Source organism: Petaurus breviceps, unplaced genomic scaffold (assembly GCF_028583685.1).
Source record: "Petaurus breviceps papuanus isolate PSGF00001 unplaced genomic scaffold, PetGlider_PUasm1.0 216, whole genome shotgun sequence".
Classification (NCBI taxonomy): domain Eukaryota; kingdom Metazoa; phylum Chordata; class Mammalia; order Diprotodontia; family Petauridae; genus Petaurus; species Petaurus breviceps.
In genome coordinates this window covers 1,788,699-1,810,956 of record NW_027185867.1, presented here as the reverse complement: position 1 = coordinate 1,810,956, position 22,258 = coordinate 1,788,699, and the positions used below count along the sequence as shown (strand labels likewise).

The 22,258-nt window shown below is 38.3% G+C and overlaps 1 protein-coding gene and 1 long non-coding RNA gene across 2 annotated transcripts in view; one reads left to right on the top strand and one right to left on the bottom strand.

Moving 5' to 3' along the window:
- ARID2 (AT-rich interaction domain 2) overlaps positions 1-982 on the bottom strand; it is a 248,418-nt gene extending 247,436 nt beyond the window's left edge. Inside the window, exons 1-2 of the mRNA XM_069094245.1 lie at positions 734-982; positions 520-613 (exon numbers count right to left, since the gene is read on the bottom strand). Coding sequence (XP_068950346.1) covers positions 520-613; positions 734-825 — 186 coding nt within the window. The 5' untranslated portion in view covers positions 826-982. The remainder of the gene's footprint in view (positions 1-519; positions 614-733) is intronic.
- A 2,139-nt stretch (positions 983-3,121) lies between these two features.
- Positions 3,122-21,178, top strand: LOC138165869 (uncharacterized). The gene is made up of 2 exons (XR_011169476.1): positions 3,122-3,773; positions 12,281-21,178. It is a non-coding gene; the product is annotated as an uncharacterized lncRNA (long non-coding RNA).
- The last annotated feature ends 1,080 nt before the right edge of the window (positions 21,179-22,258 follow it).

The window sequence follows — 22,258 nt, the reverse complement described above, 5'->3', positions numbered from 1 at the left end:
CTGCAGATTATCGATGTTAAACCTGCCCGCGCTAATTTTGAGTTGCACGAAAACTGCTCTCAGAGTCTGTGGCTCTGTGTGTCTCCGCCTGTGCTAGCGCGGTAGCGGCGGCAGCGCTCATAACAGGCAGCACAAACTGACTCAGGGAGCGAGAGCCCCGCGCGCGCACAGACACACAGACACAGACAGACACTCACACACACACACAGCTCCACTCCTCCCCAAACCCTCGCTGAGGGGGCGAGGGGAAAGGGGGTGCCGAGTGGTGTGCGGCGCACCCCGGGCTCCACACAGAGGAACCCCCCCCTCCTTTGCCAATCGCACGCACACAAGCCACAAGGCCAAAAAAAAAAAAAAAAACCTCCACAATCTGCCTTCTTTGCCATCGGCTAAAAAGAAAAATAACCCTTTTCTCCACTGAGTGCATCCCCCCCATTTCCGAGTTTCCACTCTGGGGTCAAAGGAGACTTTTTGGAGGAGGTTAGCGAGAGGGAAATACAAATTAAAACTTCCACTCACCTTCGCGAATCCGCCTAAAGTAGTGACTCTGGTGTAGAGACCGTGAAGATCCAGCTCCTTCCCACCCACAGCAGGGATCTTCTTAAAAGGAGACCTACCCGAGAGAAAACACCGCACTTGTCAGCCAGGATCCCCCCTTCTCTCCTTGGGGTCCCCTCCTGGGTGAGAGGATCGCCACCAGTCCCTTCCCCCCCCCGCCCGATTTTGCTCTCACCCTCTGCTGTGGTGGAACTGCCGCAGCTCGTCCAGGAAAGCAAGTCCCTTTCTCCGCTGGTCCGGCGGCGCCTTCCCAGTCGAGTTTGCCATTATTTTTTTAAAGGAGATTTAAAAAAAAAAAAAAGATCGCTGTTTAAAAAGCGTCCCCCACTCCCTTCACTGCCTACCAAAGCCCGGAGCCCATTCCTCGGCCGGCGGCAGCAGGGCTCAGTCATGGGCCGGCGGCGGCGGCGGCGGCGGCGGCGGCGGCAGCGGCGGCGGCGGCGGCGGCAGCGGCGGCGGCGGCGGCGGCGCAGGGAGGGAGGGAGAGAGAGAGAGAGAGAGAGGGAGGGAAGGAGGGGGGAGGGAGGGGGGAGGGAGGAGGAGAATGAGAGAGCAGGAGTTGGGGGAGGAGGCGGGAAGGGGGGGGTTCTAAAAAAGTTTAAAGAAATCCGAGAGAAACCAGAGGTAGGTGACGGCCGAATCTACATCCTACACGATAGGCGAAAGACTCCCCCCCCCTCCCCCCTCTCTAGCCCGTTTCTCTCAGCACCACCAGGCCGGCCAAGTCCACTTGGGAATGAGATGCAACATGGTTCTGCTGTTTGGGACACACGAGCGGGAAAAAGAGAAGGAAGCGAGGTTGGAAGGATCGGTGATTTTCGGTGGTTGGGCTGGGGCAGGAGGTGGGGGAGGGGAAGAGTCTGTGTGTGTAGGTTTGTCGAAAGCGGTGTTGACCGTGTGGATTACAGACGCTGGCAGCTCTAGGTAGCTGTCACTGTGGATGCAGCGAGCGATTCACTCTCAGAAAAAAATCTAAGGTAGCCGAGCTGCTGTAGCTGCTGCTGCTGCTTCTGCTGCTAGATGTCTGCCTCTCTTCCCTTCTGCCGCCGCAGAGCCCAAGTGCTGTACAGCGACACCCGAGGGCCGACCTGGACACAGCGTCTGGCTCCACACAGACCCAGCAGCAACTCGCCGGGAACAATAGATTTAGCTTACTGAGGCTTAGGGTTCATCTGCAATGTGCCGCACACTTCACACGCACACAAAGCCGGCGGAAAGGGGGAGGGAGGAGTGGGGAAACGGCTACTACCGGTTGTTTCGGGGTTAGGGATGGAGGAAATGTTCTCTTCCCTGACGTTTTTTTTTTCCAGTGTTTGAGTTATTTACTCTTGAAGAGCCCCAGAGAACATCCTAGAAGGGAGAAGAGAGAGACTTGAGACTCATTTTCCCCATTCTTTAAAATTGTTCGTAAGAGTGGAATAAAGTCAATAATTTTTTTTCTAGAAGAAAGGCTTTTTCTGTGCCTCAAATATTTTGTGGAAAGGTTACCACATTATTCTAGAAAAGCCCCTACAAACTTAACTTTAGCAAAATTTAAGTTAAGCATATCATACCACCTTGTGAAATTTCTAAATGTTCTAGTTTTAGGAAAATAACACTGATGCTTTGGTTTCCTTTTTGTAATTTTCAGAGGATCTGGACTGTTCAAAGCATTCCATAAAGAATAACCATTCTCGAAGACAGTATCAAAACTTTCCTAATAATTATCAAGTATTCTATATTAAAGTATCTTGAATAAAAGAGTAGGACAGGATTTGAGATTTCATAGATATAGTGAACCCCCAGATGAGAAAAGCCCTATACCAGTGCCAGCACCTTCTCAGCAATTTAGGAGCTTTGAGCTTTCCCTAGAGTCCTGAGGGGGAATAGTGACTAGTAACCAATATTATGATGCCTATATGTAAGTGTCTGTTCGAGGCAGAACTTGAAGCCAAATCTTCTGGGGTGCAAGGCCGACTCTTCGTGCCACGATACTTCTTAAATCCTAAATAAAATACTTAAAATATATTTAAAGACTGTAAAATCACGAGTAATTGCTTTAGTTACTGTCAAGTTTAATATATTTACTTTTAATAATGCCTACAAAAAGACAAGCAAACTCAACAATATTCAGAGTAGTGTGCATTTACCTGTGATCATTTGTTTAGATAAAGGGTATAAATGTTAAGTCTCAACACTTCAGTGTATGGGATATCCCATGTGACAGATGTGGTGGATACCAGGCAAAGTGATTCAAATGACTGTTTCAAGGCCGGTTAACCTGAATCGTTTATTGTTCTAGCAATCATATTCAACACATAAGATTCTCCCACGTTTCAGGCTCACAATTCCGGAAAATGTATGTTTTCCTAAATAAGTTTGTGCCTTAAGCGTGGTGTTTATCATGCCATCCAAGAAGCCTGACAGAGATATAGGCCTCTGAAGAGGAGGAGAGCCACTTAGGAAGAGGGCTGGGTCGGGGAGAGCGTGAATGTAGGACACCAGCGGAAAAGGAGAGAGGTCAGGATCATACTGTCCCTTCCCAAGGGTTCAAGGTAGGGGTGACAGAGCTGTAGGCAACGAAATTGCGTAGCCTGGCAGAGTTCGGTTTCCCTAAACACTGCACTTGCGCGTAACCCCTTACGTAACAGCGCCCGGGATTCCCTGGGGGGCGGGGGGAGTCCACTCAATTCAACCATTACACATACCCCTGGCTGCTGCAGCAGCCGCCTCACAAAATGGCGGCACCCTCAGAAGAGACGGTAGCAGTTGCCTCAGCCCCATTTTGTGAGCGGAAAGAGATCTTGCCAACACAGACTGCTGGAGCACAGAGCTTAAGAAATGCTACCAGAGGAACGAGACTGGGAGAAAGTTCAGGTCTGTCGGATATTTTAAGGACTTTCAGCCCGGCTACTCGCCTTACTCCTTTTTACTACTTTTGTGGAGACCACCCTCAAGTGATTGGAGGTTAAAAGTGGACGGGGGAGCGGCTCCAGCCGGCCAGCAGCCGGGGAGCCCCGCCGAGCGCCCCGTGGCCTCATGGTCCAGCGCCGTCTTGTTCTTTCTTTCCTTCCTCGCTTTCGTAGGGAGCTGCCTGAGGAACTGGAATTTCGCGTGGACGAGCCTTCCCGGAGCGGGTCAGTTGGAAGGGAAACGACGGGGCTGTGTAGAGATGCTGAGCCTGTAAAAGAAAACGGACCTGACATGATCCGCAGCACCTGGGGCTGAGGAAGGAGGTCTGTTTGGCTCCTGTGGTTTACTTTATCTCGAGATTTTGCAGATGACGTATAAAAAAGCCAAAGACCCCTTCGAAACGGTCACCCCCTAGATTCTGGCTGCTGGCAACTTCCCTTTTTCCCCGTGTTTCAGGACTAGGGCTAGGACGGGAGCTGGGCTTGCTTCTGCAGGACCCCAGGCTTCCTATCCGAGACAGTAATAATTATTGTGCTGGGATTGAGGAATGGGAATGAGAGGCATTCACATTTATTGAAGTAAACATTTTCAGAATTGTGGGTTATATAATTATATAAACAGATCAGGGCACTCTCCAATGGTCAACAGTTTATCTTAGGTTTTTTTTTTTTAAACCAAAGGGTCTTTTTCTTAAGGGGGGAACTTGAATTTGTGTTTATATTTATATATATATATATATATATATATATATATAATTCTGTGTATATTTTCTGCTGCATTCTGTGTATAGATATAAATTTATATACGTGTATGTGTATCTCCTCCCGTAAAAATATTTTTAATTAACCAGATATGAAACTAGAATTTTTTATAACCCCCAAAGGGTTGCCTTCTTCAGAATCAAATGTTAAGAGTATATTTGTAAAAAGTTCAGATTCATAACTTTGAATGTATAAACTTTTGTTAAAAATAGGAAATTAAATGTCTGATGATATCACTAAGGTAAAAACGTAAAGGTAAAAGCTTGCCATATTCTTTTATTACTACTTAATGGAACAAATGTAACAAGTGACCAAATATAACATGAATTAATATTAGGTTAGATAAAAAAAAAAAACATTCGTTAATTATACGGATTGTAAAAAGAAATCTTATTTTTTTTACATTTTGCAATAGTGTTTTGGCTAAATATGTTTTGGGGGGAGGGGAGAAGAGTTGTTCATGTCCCTTTCTAATGTACAACTACAGCTTTCTGCTACCCAATTACCTACTCCTTGCAGAGTGATTCACCATTATGTATAGTGCCTGGTCCTTTGTGCTCTTGCCTCTGCCTTTCATATTTAATCAAGTTACCACTCATCAAACTGTAATTCTGTTGCTAGAACTGCCTTTTTTTTTTTTAGCAACTAAATAGCCAGACCACAACATTTGTCATCTCACTGCTTTTATGTTTTTCTCACTTTGATGATGGAAGTCTGTCATCTGAGGAGAGGATTCTTTCTTTCAATATTACGTTACTAGTAACCTAAATTCTTAGTGTATTATATTCTTAGTGTAATATGCCTTTCCTGTACTGGATATCATAGAGTAGATACCCAGAAAAACAGCTATGAAACAGTTTGGGTGTTTCCAGTTTAACAATAATAGTCAACTAATTTGATGGGAAACTAATAATGAAATACAATTTTTGGTTCTTTTTAAAGTTGTAACTTAACATAATTCAGTATATATGTATACACATATTTACATAAGCAATAACACTAGAAACTATTGTAACTAGATTTTATAGGTCAATGTTTATCCTAAAAGGAAATAATCTTTAGAATAGCAAAATGTAACACAATTTTTATTAGCAGCTCTATAAACCTTACGCATAAATGATCAACCTGAACTCGGTTTCTGCTAATGCTAATCCTTAATTTTTAAAGGAAATTAAAAAGTATTTAGTAAAGAAATTAAATTAAAAATAATACTTATCTAAATAAAGATAAGACATAAGTGCAAAATAATTCTAATATAGCTTTAATGAACCTGTGACCTTATCAGTGTGGGTACGCCCTCCAAAAAAGTAGAGGGAGCAAAAATACTTAGCATCAACAAAATAGCAAGTGTATCAATATCGTAATACTCTGAAATTTGCAGTGATAAAGCTTTAATTAGTCAATTAGCAACAAAATATGATGACATAGCATGATTTTTTCCATTAGGAACATGGTATGACACGACACATAGGTAGATTTGAAAGTTTCAATGTACTTTAAATTTATAGATAAAAAGAGTTGAATCAGTAAGTATTTTGGAAATAATTTCTTCATCATGGACAAAACCAATCATTTTGTACTTGAATCCATTATTCAAAGTTAATAGAACTCTCTTTCCAGAATAAATATTAATGCGTTGATGTCTTGTTACATATGAATTTTAGTATGTCGGTATTCTGGTGGCTAAATTTTTGTGTGTTTGAAAGTTTATTTAGAATGTCAAATGTTGGGCTAGACTTTGTTTACGAATCTAAGTAGCATTAATAACTTTTAAAGATGAAATAATTCTCTGCATTTCTATGAGAAGTTAAGAATTAGAGCTTACTCAGTGCTGATATACCAAAAACATAAAATAATGATATTTCAAAGCCATAGCTTTTGTCTAATATAGACACTTCCGGGCAAATTATTTTAAAGATGGTTTATTTTCATCATAAAGTGGTTAATTCTTTGCATCATTCTGAATTTTTATATAAAGTTTTTTCACATCATAGTACAGTTTAAAACTTTGATTCAAAGGGATCTTAAATGAGGCACATTAGTGACATGAGTTAACTAAAATGTTAATATATGTATGAGTATTTTAAAAACTTTTGAACTTCAAAGTGCTGTGCAGATACAATGCCTATTTATGAACTTATAGAACATAGATTTTATAACTACAAGAGGTTATCTACTCCAACCATCTCTTAAAGAAGAGGAAATTGAGATTTTAAAAGAGATTAAATGATATAACCATCAGTAGTTAGTAGCAAAATAAAATTTGAACTCAGTTTCTCTGATTTTAAATACAGCATGTCTGCCATTGCTCAAGAAGCATAGTTTAATGGAAAGAACGTCAGACTTTGAATCAGGAAAATCTGAGTATGCATCCCTATTCTGACATTACTAGCTATCTCACCATGGACCATCAATCAAAAAGCATTTTTTTAATCAACTATGTGCCAGGCATTGTGCCTAGGCACTAGTGATAGAAATACAACTACATTCAAACAGGGGGAGAAAAAAGCATGTGGCAGAGCTAACTTGTTAAATTTTCAGTGGATTTATACTTCAGAAATCACCAAATACTATAAATTAGAATTTGTTTTGATGATTGTCTAGACTTGTGGAGGAAATATTAATAATACGAAATAAACTTAAAAGTGCCTCATCATCCTTTTTTTTTTCCTTTGGAAAGCTCATTGTTAAATGTTTACCAGGAAACCTCCTCTCCCCCCCCCCCCTTTTTACTCTATATAAAAAAATATTTGCAAATAAATTCCAAATATTTTAATTAAAGGTAATTTTTTGGGGGGGGGGGGGCAGATCAAGAAATGCTTTCATATAGAAGGGGGTATTTGAGTTGTGATTTGAAGGATGAAAGGGATGCTATGAGGCAAATATGAGAAGGCAGTGCACATTCTAGGTGTTGGGGAACAGCAAGTACAAAGACAGAGGGCATGAGTATCTTGTGTGAGGAAAAGAGAAGGCCAGTTTTTCTAGATCACAGAGTTTAGGAGAGGGAGGTAGAAAGACAGTTTGAAACCAGGTTATGAAGGGCTTTAAAAGCTAAACAGAAGAGTTCATACTTATTATAGAGGTAATAGGAAGCCATTTTTTATTGAGTAGAGAGATTGTGACATGGTCAAATCTGCACTTAATGAAAATCATTTTTGGGAAGAGATGAGACAGGGAGACCATTTAGGAGGCTATTGCAGAAATGTAAGTGAAAGGTGATTAAGGCCTGCACTAAGGTGCCTGTGAAAGAGAAAAGGGGTCGATTCTATGCAAAGGATGTTGTAGAGGTAGAAATGGCAAGATTTGGCAAATTATTAGATTTGTGCGATGACGAAAAGTGAGTTTCAGGAGTAACAATAAAGTCATAGACCTTGGAAATTGCAATGGTGGTGGTGCCTTTGACTGAAATAGCAAAGTTTGGAAGAGGATAGAATTGGAGAGAAGATAATTTTGGACAGGCCAAATTTGAGATGTCCATTAGGCAGTTGGTAATGTGAACATATCACACCTGGAAAGGAGTTTAGAGAGCATCAAATTCACCTTGAAAATTTTAATGTATGTATGTGATGATATTTAGAGTCATCTCTATCCCAAATGTTCATATGTATTGTTTGTGCCTGACCTGTGGTAGAGCCTTCTAAATTGTATTAGTCTGATCTGGAAGGACAATAACCAAACAACCAAATACTATCAAGAATTGCCTATGAGAATTCCTATTAATTGTCTATGGGAAATGGAAACTAGGCCCTAGAAATATTTAGAATTTTTCATTAGAGTAGATTCTAAACCTTTTTTATCAAGTACTAGCTTGAAGAGATATATGTGAAGAAATTTGTAAGCTAAAGAGCTTTTAAGAGTTAAATTCAAGATTTTGGGAATGGGGGAAATTTATCCACAAAATAGTGAATGCTATATTAGGAGGTAAGGTTTATCTCAATAGAAGAGGACAAATAAAGCAATTCCATTAACAGGTGATTAACTTACATTCCTTGAAAATCCATACTCAAAACAATTAGATGTTTTGATATTTTATCTTTCAAAAAGAAAAATGCTTAGTAAATTAATTATAAAATGCTATTTTACAAAAAGGATTTTTTCCCATGTTTAAGAAAATTATTTTATATTTCACTTCCTTAGCATACTAACTCTTCTTCCAATGCACTTTCTATTAATTACATATTAAGCCCCAAAGACAGAGTAATTTTATGGTTAATGTGTTCTTGTCTAGGTATAATTCAATATGTGTAGTTATTGAATCCTAAAATATTTCACAAAGAATTCATATAAATCTTCATAGTAGAAATTCAGCTATATGACACTAAAATATAAGCAAAAGACTTGCAGTTTTGTTTTCAAATTGTCTATAGAAACTAACACTGAAGCCAGTCCTCTTACTCACTGAGCCACCTGGCCGCCCCAACAAACTTTATTGAAATTATTCTGGAATAATCCCTATACTATATAATAATCTACACACAGAAAATGTGGAGTTTGAAAATATATATGTGTACAAAACATGTGCATATTTTAAATATAATCATAACTTCAATAATCAGTAGCATTTAAATGGCATTGTAAGTTTGCAAAATATTTTAATAATTAACTTATCTCATTTAACCTTTACAACCACCCTGTTTGGAAGGTAGCTGCTATTATTTACAAATAAAGAAACTGATTGGGATCAAATGAGATTATATTGTAAAGTGACTAGCAAAGTGTTTGGCACATAGTAGGTACTTAATAAATGCATGTTACCTCCTTTCTCCCACCCCAGTAAAAGAGGTTAAATGAGTGGCCCACGGGTCACATGGTAAATATCTAAAGCAGGATTCAGACTCAAGTGTGCTTCAGGACTCCCAGGGTAATACTATATCCACTAAACTCAGTTTTCATGGCATCATGGAATGACAGAACTGGAAAGGTCTACAGTGATCATTTAATCACTTTTATTTTAAAGATGACATGCCTGAAAGACCTAGAAAAGTAAAGTGAGTTCACCCAAACTCACACAGCTAGTAAATGAGATTCAAAACTAGGCCTTTTAATTCCCAAGTCTTGTTCTTTCCATTGTCACAAACATGAGATTTGGATATGCAGCTTAAGAGAATCTAAGTATTTTAAAACGAACTTTTTTTTAAATTATGTTTTATTTCTGTAATCAATTAGTAAAGTCAGCCATTCGCTTCTTTTCTTGGCCTGTTTTTATTAGATTGTTTTTTCTCCTTTAAAAAAATTTATTAGGGGCGGCTAGATGGCGCAGTGAGTAAATCACTGGCCCCGGCCGGAGTCAGGAGGACCTAGGTTAGGTTTTGGCCTCAGACACTTAATACCCATACACAAACACACACACACACAAAAACTAGCTGTGTAACCTTGGGCAAATTACTTAACCCCAATTGCCCTCCAAAAGGCAAAAAAAAACCAAATGTATTACAACTTTATTAGCATATATACCGATCTTAAATATGAAGTATAGGTCTTAATTTCTTCCAAGGATATCTATTTTGTGATTTTTTATGGCACAATAATATTCTGTTATTACTATTTTGTTCAGCCATTTGCCAATATGAGAATAGCCCCTTAGTGTCCAATATTTAGCTACCAAAAAAGCTGCTATAAATATTTTTGTATATATGAGTGCATTTCCTCTTTGTTTGATTTTGTTGGAGTATAGGATGAGTACTAGTGGTATAACTGAGTCACAGGATATATACAGTTTATTAACTTTATGGGCATAGTTCCAAATTGCTGTGCCCTTCACCATTCATCATTTTTTCTCTTTTGTCATCTTTGTCAGTCAAATGAGTGTGAAGTGACACTTTAAAATTGCTTTTTTAATTTTCATTTCTCTTTTAGAGTTTTAGAGCACTTTTTTTTTAATATGGCTATTGACAGCTTGGATTTTTTTTCTTTGAAAACTGCTTCTTAGTATCCTTTGATGATTTAACCACTGGGGGAATAGTTCTTAGTCTTATAAATTTGAATCAGTTCTTATTTTATCTTAGAAACTAGACTTTTGGGGAAGCTAGGTGGCACAATGAATAGAGCACTGGCCCTGGAGTCAGGAGGACCTGAGTTCAAATCCTGCCTCAGACACTTAGCACTTACTAGCCATCTGACCTTGAGCAAGTCACTTAACCCCAATTGCCCTGCCTTCCCCCCTCCAAAAAGAAAAAAAAAAGACTTTTATCAAATAAGCTTATAAGATGTTTTCCTATTTTTAACTACATTAGATATATCTGAAAAAAATGTTATTCTTTCTCACATTTTACCAAGGTAATAATTAATGATAAAAAGTGAGTATTGATAGACTAAATAAGGAGAAGTATATTATATTTGCATCTTTTTTAAGCTTTTGATCTCATGAAGAAAAAGAGCATTGCCTTGGTCCTACAAAAGATGTTTTCTGGATCATATTTTCTCAGAAGTATGTATACTCTTAAACAAAAATTAAATATATCTTCTTAATCAGTACAAAAGGAGAATTTTTTCTTTCTTCTGTTTGTGTGTAACAGTATATACAAAATTTTTATTTTTAATTGACAATTTTATTAACATACATATATACATATGTATTTAAATGTAAAATGTAGGTCTTTCCAATTTCCTCTGAAATGATACATTTTGTCATTTCTTATGGCACAATAATATTGCATTCATAATTTGTTTAGCATTGCTCAATACAAAGATAGTCCCTTAATTTCCAATACTTAGCTGCCTTTTAAAAATATCTGCTATGTTTTTATATATGTATGTATATATGCATATATATACATGAGTTCCCTCTACCCCACTCCATACTCATAAAAGCAAATCTAGAAAACTCTCCAGACTAAGTTCTGATCAGGAATTCTAAGAAAAAATAATCTTTGTCAGCCATTTTCCAGTCCAGGTGGACATAGGGAGACAGGTCAATTAACAATAGGTTACAGGACCCGGCTAGAAGCTGCACAAAAAGGTCAAGCTCAATAGAGGCTGTGTAGCAGGAAAAAGGAGAAACTAGGTATAGCACAGAGGACCCTAATCTTTTGTATAATTCAGAAGCAGGTCTTGATTGGCATCCCTATTATTCTCTACCCAGTTCTGGGTCACAGATGCAGGGCACACTGAAGAAGAGGACCTGCAACTCGGGGTGGCATTCCAGGATGAGAAAATCACAGGTTGGGCACAAATTCAGCTATAATTCCTGGCAGAAGTTCAACAAAAGTTTTTTTAAAAGAATTTTTAGATACAAATGAAATGAGAGCACTAAAGGAATAAAATTGGAAAAGAAATGAGAACTAGAGAAGAAATAAATGGTAATAAAGTTGAATTGGCACCTTGCCCAACCATCAAATTCTCTAAATATTAGAATAGATCAAATGAAAGTTAATAACTTCATGAGACACAAAGAAATGTAAAAAATAAAATCAGGAGACTGAGAAAATAGAAGAAAAGGTGTAAAAACAACTGACCTTGAAACAAGAGGGAAGAAAATTTAAGAATCATTAAGTACCTGAAAACCATGATCAAAAATGAGCCTAAAAATAAGGCTCTTTCAATAAATTAGAAAGCTGCCCAGTTCTCTTAGATCCAGTGAGCAATATGGAAATGGGAAGAATCTACCAGAAGAAACCTAAAAGAAACCCCCAAATGAAAACTCCCAGGAACAAACATCCAGATAAAATAGTGCAAGCAGCCAAAAAGAAAGAATTCAAGTACTTAGGATCCATAGTCAGGATCATCTGTACATGATTTAACAGCCACCACTACAAAGGAATGGAGACTTTATGTTACAGAATGTAAAGGATATAGGCTTACAAACAATAATTTACACTGAACAATTTAATATAATCTTAAGGGTGAGGGAGGGAATGATTGGGGTAGTAATGAACCTTAATGAAATGGAGGAATTCCCAACATTCCTGATGAAAAGACCAGAGTATGGAAACTTTGAGATTCAAACATAGGCATCAAGAGAAACACACACATGCGCAAATAAAGAGAAGTGAGAAAATATTAAAGATAAACTGCTTATGTTCTAACATAGGAAGATGATTTATGTGTCCCCTCTGAATCCTGTTTTCTAGGGAGTCTCCTTAGAAGGCTGTGGAAGGGATCCTGCTATGTCTTGATGATCTTAGAAGAATGGAATGAAAGGGGAAGAGGAGTGCCCTAGGGGAAAGAAAAAAGGTTGAGAAATAATCTTAAATAAGTGTAGAGAGAAGTCTACACAGATGGTGGAGAGAAGCCAGGCAGGAAGTTGCCCTGGTTCTCCCCAGCTTCCCTCAGAAACAACATTAAATCAAGCCTCTAAACAGATTCTAGAACCCTGACGCAACAGGTGCAGCTAGCCCAGCCACCCCAGCAGTGTGGGCAAGCCACAAGACCTGGAGGCCCTGGTGCAGAAAGCCAGTGATCAGGCCTCTGGCTCTGAGCAAAAGAAGTTTGGGACAGTGCCCCCTGTGCCCCAGGAGCAAAGCTCAACTTTAAAAGTCATGAAATAGGCTAAAAAAATGGGGGGAGGAGGGAAGAGCCCTGACCATAAAAAGCTATTATGGTGACTGTGAAGACCAAAACACAAACTCTGAAGAGGACAGCAGTGTCAAAATGCCTACATGTGAAGCCTCAATTGGGAATATGAATTGGTCTCAAGCCCAAGAAACCTTAAAAGAGCTGAAAAGGCTTTTAAAAATCAAATAAGAGTGGTAAAATGAAAACTGGGAAAAGAAATGAAATTTATTCAAGAGAGACAACAGCTTATAAAAGGGAGGAAAAAAATTGATTAAAGAAAACAATTCCTTAAAAAATAACGATTGGAGGGGCGGCCAGGTGGCACAGTGAGTAAGAGCACCAGCTCCAGTGTCAGGATGACCTGGGGATCAAATCCGGGCTCAGATACTTAGCACCACACCCAGAAAAAAACTGGCCTTGTAACCTTGAGCAAGTTACTTAACCCCGATTGCTTTAAAAAATAAATAAATAACAAAAAAAAAAAACCTTAAAAAAATACGATTGGCCAAATTGGGGAGGGGGGGGAGATCCACTGAAGAAAATAATTTTCTAAAAAGTAGAATTGGCCAAATGGAAAAGAAGATACAAAAAATCAGTGAAGAAAATAATTCCTTAAAAAATTAAAATTGGGCAGGTGAAAGCTAACGACTATGAGACATAAAGAACCAGTCCAACAAAATCATAACAGTGAAAAAAGACAAAATGTAAAGTATCTCATTGGAAATACAACTAACCTGAAAAATAAATCCATAAGAGATAAAGTAAGAATTATTGGACTGTCTGAAAGCCATGATCTAAAAAAGAGCCTGGAGAGCATCTTTCAAGAAATTATCAAAAATATCCTAGAGCCAGGGGGTAAAGTAGTAACTGAAAGCATCCTGAAATGAAAATTTCATTCTAAAATGAAAATTCTAAAGAGTATTATAGCCAAATTCCAGAATTATCATGTCAAGGAGAAAATGCTACAAGCAACCAGAAAGAAACAGTTCAGATATCAAGGAACCACAGTCAAGATTACACAGGATTTAGCAGCTTCTATATTGAAGAATCAGAGGGCTTGGGATATGATATTTAGAAGGCAAAGAAGCTTGGATTACCCAGAAAAATTGAGCATAATTTTTCAGGGGAAAAGTTGAACATTCAATGAAATAAGAAACTTTAAAACTTTCCTGTTGAAAAGACCAGAGCTGAACAGAAAATTCAGTCTTCAAATACAAGACTCAAGAAAAGTATAAAAAGATAAGCAGGAAAGAAAAAATGTATATTCAATAAGGTTAAACTGTTTACATCCCTACATGAGAAGATGATACATATAACTCTTTAGAACTGTATCTCTATTAGGGCAGCTAGAAGGTGTATACATAGAGGGTGTGTGTATAAGTTGACTTTGATACGATGATATAAAAAAAATTAAGGAGTGAAAAAAAGATTGTACTGGGAGAAGAGGAAAGGTTTGGGAAACAGAATAGGATAAATTACATCACATGAAGATAAACAAAAGACCTTTTACAGTAGAGGGAAAAAAGGAGGGGAACCTTACTCTCATCAGACTTAAATCAAAAAGGGAATAACATATATTCTCAGTTGGGTATAGAAATTTAACTTAACCTAGAGAGAATTAGGAGGGAAAAGGTGGGTGGGACTGATAGAAGGGAGAGCAGAAAAAGTAGGGGAAAGGGAAAAGAAAACAAAGTGGGGCTGATAGAAGGGAGGGCAGATTGATGGAGGTGGTGTTAAGATTACTTCTGAACAGTGAGGAGGGATGGGGTGAAAGGAGAGAAAAGTATAAACTGGGGGGGGGGGGATGGAGGGAAATACACAGTTATCATAACTAAATGTGAATGATATGAACTCCATAAAATGGAAGCAGATAGCAGAGGGGATTAAAAACTATAATCCTACAATATGTTGTTTACAAGAAACATATTTGAAGCAGAGATACACACATAGTAAAGGTAAAAGGCTGAAGCAGAATATATTGTACTTCAGGTGAAGTTTAAAAAGGAGGGGAGTAGGTAGCTGTATCCCAATAAATCTGATAGTCTAGGTGAAATGGATGAATATTTATAAAAAATATAAATTGCTGTAATGGCAAGAACAGAAATAGTTCACACCTCGTTTCAGCTATTGAATTAACACCTTGTTCAGTTCAAGTTTATTTTGAGCCTTGTATCAAGTCTGTTAAGAAACAGAATGTAAGGGTCGGCCAGGTGACTCAGCAAGTAAGAGCACCGGCTCCAGTGTCAGAATGACCTGGGGATCAAATCAGGGCTCAGATACTTAGCACCACACCCAGAAATAACTGGCTGTGTAACCTTGAGCGAGTTACTTAACCCCAATTGCTTATTAAAAAAAAAAAAAACAGAATGTGAGGGGCAGCTAGGTGGAGCAGGGAGTAAAGCACTAGCCCGGAGTGGAGTCAGGAGGACCCAAGTTCTGGTTCGGTTCCGGCCTCAGACACTTAACACTCACACACAAAAACTAGCCGTGTAACCTTCGGCAAGTTACTTAACCCCAATTGCCCTCCAAAAAATAAAAAAGAAACAGAATGTATGAGCCCTACAACTTGTGAACCCTAGAACTCATGAACTCCTGCAACAGGAAGGGGGAGGAGTTAATGAGCATATAGGAGAGACCCAGGGTTTCAGACAACAGAACTGAGAAGAGGACTCAAAAGGTGGCAGAGTCAAGAAGGAGAAAACTTGTGCTTTGTCTTTCGAACTGTGAAGGACTTGAGGTGGACTGGACACTGTGAACTTCAGTATGGAATGGGAACTGGACAAGGAGCTAGACAAGGAACTGGGAGCTGCCTGCCTTTGAATCCAGGTGAAAGTTGGGTGGATTCAGATATGAGCTGCTGAGAGTCAGCCATGAGTCAAGCTGAAAGAAGACTTTACTTGGATACTGTGTAGTGACTTAGAAGATGATCACTTACTGTGACCTAGGGGCAGAGAACTTATACTTTGTGATTGAATTAAGGATTTTGTGATTGACTAAATGAATGTACTTTGTTTAAAACTATGTGACCTCTTTGGTGAAAGCTATGTGGCCATTTTAGTGATGAGTTGATAAGTCATAATATTGTGAATGCTGTACCTTGATTTTCTGTGAATGTTTTGCTTTGATTTGTTATTGAATAAATAAAGAGTTCACTATACTATGTAATCAGAACCTTGAAAGCTGTTCACAGCAGCTGTCCTCTGGAAAGCTGCTCGTGCTTGACTTTACAATTGCCCAGATTAACAGAAGAAATAAAATATTTAACCCCATTTTAGAAAAAGAAGTTGAACAAGCCATCAATTAAGTCTCTAAGAAAAAAATCTCCAGGGCCACATATAAGTGAATTCTACCAAACAATGAAAGAATAATTCCAATACTATATAAACTATTTAGAAAAATAAAGTTTTTTTGGAGTCCTACCAAATTCCTTTTATGACAAGAAATATGGTGCTAACACCTAAACTAGGAAGGGCCAGAATAGAGAAAGAAAACTATAGACCAATTTCAGTAATTAATATTCATGCAAAAAAATAAAATATTTCACAAGGATAATACAGGTGGGGTTTATACCAGGAATGTAGGGCTGGTTCAATATTAAGAAAATTGTCAGCATAATTAACCATATCAATAACAAATCCAAAAGAAACCATATCTTAAGGGGCAGCTAGGTGGCACAGTGAATAGAGCACCAGCCCTGGAGTCAGGAGGACCTGAGTTCAAATCCAGCCTCAGACACTTAACACAAAAACTAGCCATGTGGCCTTGGGCAAGTCACTTAACCCCAATTGCCCTCAAAAAAAAAAACCATATCTTAGTAGATTCAGAAAACACTTTTGGGGCGGCTAGGTGGTGCAGTGAATAGAGCACCGGCCCTGGAATCACGAGGACCTGAGTTCAAATCCAGCCTCAGATACTTAACACAAAAAAAAAAAAACCTAGCTGTGTGACCTTGGGCAAGTCACTTAACCCCAATTACCCTACCTTCCCCCCTCCAAAAAAAAGAAAACACTTTTGACAAAATACAGCACCTGTTCCTATTAAAAACAGTAGAGAGCATAGTATCTATCTAACCATAAGCAAGCATTATATGTAATGGGACTAAATTAGAAACTTTCCCAGTACAATCAGGGGTGAAACAAGGATGTCCATTATCACCACTGTTATTCAAGATTGTATTAGAAATGTACTTTATCAGTAAGAGAAGAAAAAAATTGAAGGAATTAGAATAAGCAGTAAGGAAACAAAAACTATCATTCTATGAAGATGATATGATGGTCTACTTAGAGAATCAGCTAAAAAACTAAACTACTTGAAGCAACAACTTTGCCAAAGTCACATATAAAATGAACCCACATAAATCATCACCATTTCTATATATTACCAACAATATCCAGCAGCAAGTAACAGAAAGAGAAATTCCATTTAAAATAACTGTAAACAATATAAAATATTTGGGAGCCTCCCAGGAACTATATGAACATAATTACAAAACACCTTTAACACAATGTCAGATCTAAACAATTGGGAAAAAAATCAATTACTCATAGGTAGACTGAGCTAATATAATAAAAATTATAATCCTACCTAAATTAATTTACTTATTCAGTGCCTTACCAATCAGACTACCAAAAATTATAGAACTAGAAAAAAATAACAAAATTTATCTGGAAGAACAAAAGGTCAACAATATCAAGGGAACTAATGAAGAAAAAATGCAAAAAAGGTGGCCTAGCCCTACCTGATCTAAAACTATATTATAAAGTGGTAGTCATCAAAATGATTAGGTACTGGCTAAGAAATGGAGTGGTGGATCAGTGGAATGGGTTAGGCACACAAAACAATCAAATGATTATAGTAATCTACTATTTGATGAACCCAAAGACTGCGACTTCTGGAATAAGAACTCACTATTTGACAAAAACTGGAAAATAGTATGACAGAAACTAGGCGTAGATCAACATCTCACACCATATAACAAGACAAGGTCACAATGATTTATACATAAAGGATATCATAAGCAAATTAGGAGAGCAAGAAATAGTTTACCTGTCAAATCTGTGGAAAAAGGAAGAATCTATTAAAGTTTTTGCATAAACAAAACCAGTACAACTAAGATTAGAAGAAAAACAGAAAGCTAGGAAATAATCTTTACAGCCAGTGTTTCTGATAAAGGTCTCATATGTAAAATATATAGAAAACTGAGTCAAATTTATAAGAATACAAGTCATTCCGGGGTGGCTAGGTGGCACAGTGAATAGAGCACTGGCCCTGGAGTCAAGAGGACCTGAGTTTAAATCCAGTCTCAGACACAACACACACAAAAACTAGCCATGTGACCTTGGGCAAGTCATTTAACCCCAACTGCCCCACCTTCCCCCCTCAAAAAATATACAAGTTATTCCCCAGTAGATAAATAGTTGAAGGATATGAACAGGCAGTTTTCAGAGGAAGAAATTAAAGTTATCCATAGTTATATGAAAAAATGCTCAAAATCACTATTGATTAAAGAAATGTGAACTAAAACAACTCTAAAGTATCACCTCACACCTATCAGATTGGCTAATATGACAAAAGGAAGTGATAAATGTTGGAGAAAATGTGGGAAAATTAGAACACTAAGGCATTGTTGGTGGAGTTGTGAACTGATCCAGCCATTCTGGAGGGCAATTGGAACTATGCCCAAAGGACTATAAAACTCTGCATACCTTTTGATTCATCGATACCACTACTAATTCAGTACCTCAAAGAGATAATAATAAGAAAAGGAAAAAAGACCCTCATATATAAAAATATTTATAGCCGCTCTTTTTGTGGTGGCAAAGCATTGGAAGTTGAGGGGATGCCCATCAATTGGGGAATGGCTGAACAAGTTGTGGTATATGAATGTAATGGAATTCTATTGTGCTATGAGAAATGATGAGTAGATGGATTTCAGAAAAACCTGGTAAGACTTACATTACTTGGTCCTGAATGAAGTGAGCAGAACTAGGAGAATATTGTACAAAGTAACAGCAACTGAAATGATCAGCTATGATGGATTTAGCTTTTCTCAGCAATACAATGATCCAAGACAACTCAAAATGGAAAATTTCAATTCAAAATTCAAAAAACTCACATCCAGAGAAAGAACTATGGAGTCTGAATGTAGAACAAAGCATACTATTTGCACTTTTTGTTTTTTTTTTCTCATGGTTTTTCACTTTTTTTCTGATTATTCTTTTACAACATGACTAATGTAAAAATATGTTTAACTTGATTGTACATGTATAGCCTATATCAGACTGCTTACTGCCTTGTGGAGGTAGGGAAGGAAAGAGGAGAGAGTGAAAAATTTAGAACTCAAAACCTTAAAAAATAAATGTTAAAAACTATCTTAACATGTAATTGGAAAAAATAAAATACTATTAAGTGGGACAAAAGAAAGGGTACGCAAATCAAAAATTGCAGAGGTGATCTGACATTTGAATCTCATTTTCATATGAACCAGTTAAAAGAGGGAAGAATAGTTGGGTACAGAAATACATTCAATTTGACAGGGAAAGAAGAGGAAAAGGAAAAAAGGGATAAGGGGGAATTAGAGAGAGGGATTAGACCTAAGCAAAACAAGTACAAAAACATGTGTAGCTCTTTTTTACAGTGACAAAAAATTAGGAGCTGGGGGGAAGCCCATAAATTGGACAATGGCTGAATAAGTTATAGTATATAAATGTGATGGAATGCCTATTGTGCAATGGTTGGTTTTTGTACTTCGTTTACAAAGAGAACAAAGGTTGGAACCAAGGTAACAGTGTGTCTGACTATGGCTGATCAGACCAATATGTAATTGGAAGGCTCTACTACAGGTCAGGCACAAATAGTCTATATGAGTATCTGGAGTGGAGATGTCTCTAAATTTACAGATCTCATGTGTTGCTGGTTTTTGTTTTTTGTTTGTTGAACAACTGCAATTCTGCTTGACTAATAGAGCATAGCACCCTCTTTGATTCAAGCATGCCCTGCTGGGAGTCCTTCACCAGTGTATCCCTGTAGCAGCAAGCACCCCAGCATCCCCAGGGTGGCTGCCAATACAGGTTCTTGGATCTGCTTTGATAAAGGAAAGCAACTCAAAATGGGTTAACAAGCTTACTTTAATCAGCCAAATATGTATCGTTTACCTAGTTCAGGGGAAAAGGTCAGCACCCCGAACTTCAGAGTATACAGACAGAATTAGAATTATCAAGACAGAGAAACAGATAAAGTAGACAAGTTTCCAAACTGTCCAACCATTACATTCATATCAAATCAACATCTGGGTTTTTCAAAGCTGGGGGGCTCTCAACAATGGCTTCCCAGAGTCTCATCTGATCAAATCACAGAACACTTCTCAAAGTGAGTCCCAAAGCAAAGCCTCACATCAGGGATTATATAGCCCTCTCCTGGGTCAAAGAATGTAACCACCCTCTTGACCCACTGCCCAATCACACAGCATCAAGGTGTGGGCAATCCTGAAAACCACGCCTCCTGCCACAGGCTCCATGTGACCACATTCAGCCTATTAGGAGGCAGAGTATATTTTCAAATCAAGGAAGGTTCTCAGAGTCTCTTAAGCCTATCAAAGGGCCTAAGGGCAGGGAAGATCTTTAAATTTGCATTTCCATTACAATCCTGTATCACACAATCCTAAAGTTCTTCAGAGCAACCTTGAGAGTATCCTTGTATTGCTTCTTCTCTCCACCATGTGAGTGCCTCCCTTGCATTAGTTCCCTGTAAAATAGTCTTTTAGTCAAACATACATTTGGCCTTTGAAGAACATGGCCAGCCCATTGGAGTTGTGGTCTCTGCAATAGAGTTTGAATGCTTGGCTGTTCAGCTTGAGAAAGGACTTCAGTGTCTAGTACCTTATCTTGCAAGTTGATCTTCAGAATCTTCCTAAGACAGTTCAAATGGAAGTGATTCAGTTTCCTGGCAAGGTGCTGGTAGACTTGTCTAAGTTTCACAGGCATATAACAATGAGGTCAGCACAGCAACCTTCAGTTTGGTAAGTAGTCTAATACTTCTCTCCCATGCTTTACTTCAAAATCTCACCAACACTGAGCCATGCATGTGTCAACCTCATCATCTATGTGTACATCCCTGGAAAGTATGCTGTCAAGATAAGTGAACTTATTCGTAGCATTCCAAATTTCTACATTTGTTGTAACCAGTGATTCCATGTATGGATAGTGTAGTGCTAACTGGGGGCACATCTGTATTTTCTTGGTGTTAATTGTTAGGCCCAAATTAGCACAAGCAGCAGAGAATTGATCCACACTTTGTTGTATCTCAGCCTGAGGCTACCTTGAGTGCACAATCATCTACAAACAAACAAAAAAAATCATTCACAAGCTCTCCCTCCATTTTAGTCTTTACTTGTAGCCTTTTCAAGTTAAATAATTTACTATCAGTGTGTAGCTGATGTTGGTGCTGCCTTCATCTTCACTGAAGGCATTTGATAACATTGCTGAAAACAACATACTAAATTGCATGGGAGCAAGCACACAGCCTTATTTCACTCCACCTGTGACTGGGATAGTGCAAGAGCCTATCCAGAACCAGGACAAGCATGCCATCATGAAACTGACATAAAATACTGACGAATTTCTCCAGGCAACCAAAGTTTGACATAATTCTCCACAAGCCCTCACCACTGACAATATCAAAGACCTTGGTCACATTGAGAAAGTTGTGTATAGATCTCTGTTCTGCTCCTGGCATTTCTCTTGGAGTTGTCAGGCAGCAAACACTGCATCTGATGTTTCTCAGCCTTTTCTGAAGTCACACTGGCTCTCAAGTAGATGATCATCTTCCAAGTGAAAGATCAGTTTATTAAGGAGGACTCTGGCAAGAATCTTGCCAGCCATAACTAAGAGAGACACCCTCCTGTGATTATCATAGGACAACTTATTTCTGTTATACCTTTATAGGGATGGACAAGCTAGGAGACAACCTCCTCTTGCCAGTATGGCCCAGAAAATTTCAGTCAGCTTTTGTATAAGCAGTGGACCCTCTGCCTCGTAAATTGCAACTGGAATAGAATCAGCACCAGGTGCTTTGCTACATGAGAGGAGCCTAAAGGCATTTAAAACCTTTCTTCAGTTGAAAATTCAGCTAGAAAGGGATTGACTTCCACCTGACGTAAATGGTCAATGACCTCAGCATTGATTGATGTTGGTCTGTTAACACTATGGAAGTGTTCAGTATCTCTCCAGGATCATGTCCTTATTACTAATCAATGTGATGTGGCTCCATCAGCACTGGGTAGTTGAAATGCACCATAGGTCTTTGGCCCATAAATAACATTCAGGACATCATACAGCGCTTTGTATTGTTACTATTAACATAAAACTGAATATTTTTTCTGCCTTCTTACTAAGTCAAGAATCCTGCATCTCTCTAAGTTTTGCTTGCACTTTTGATGCGCTTAAAGGCTTCCTTCTTAGAGATAAATGAACTATCCTGCTGGTAAGCCTTGTTGAGTTTTTTTTTTTACTTAGCAGATTTTTAAATTTAAATTAATGTAAAATTAATCTTGATGT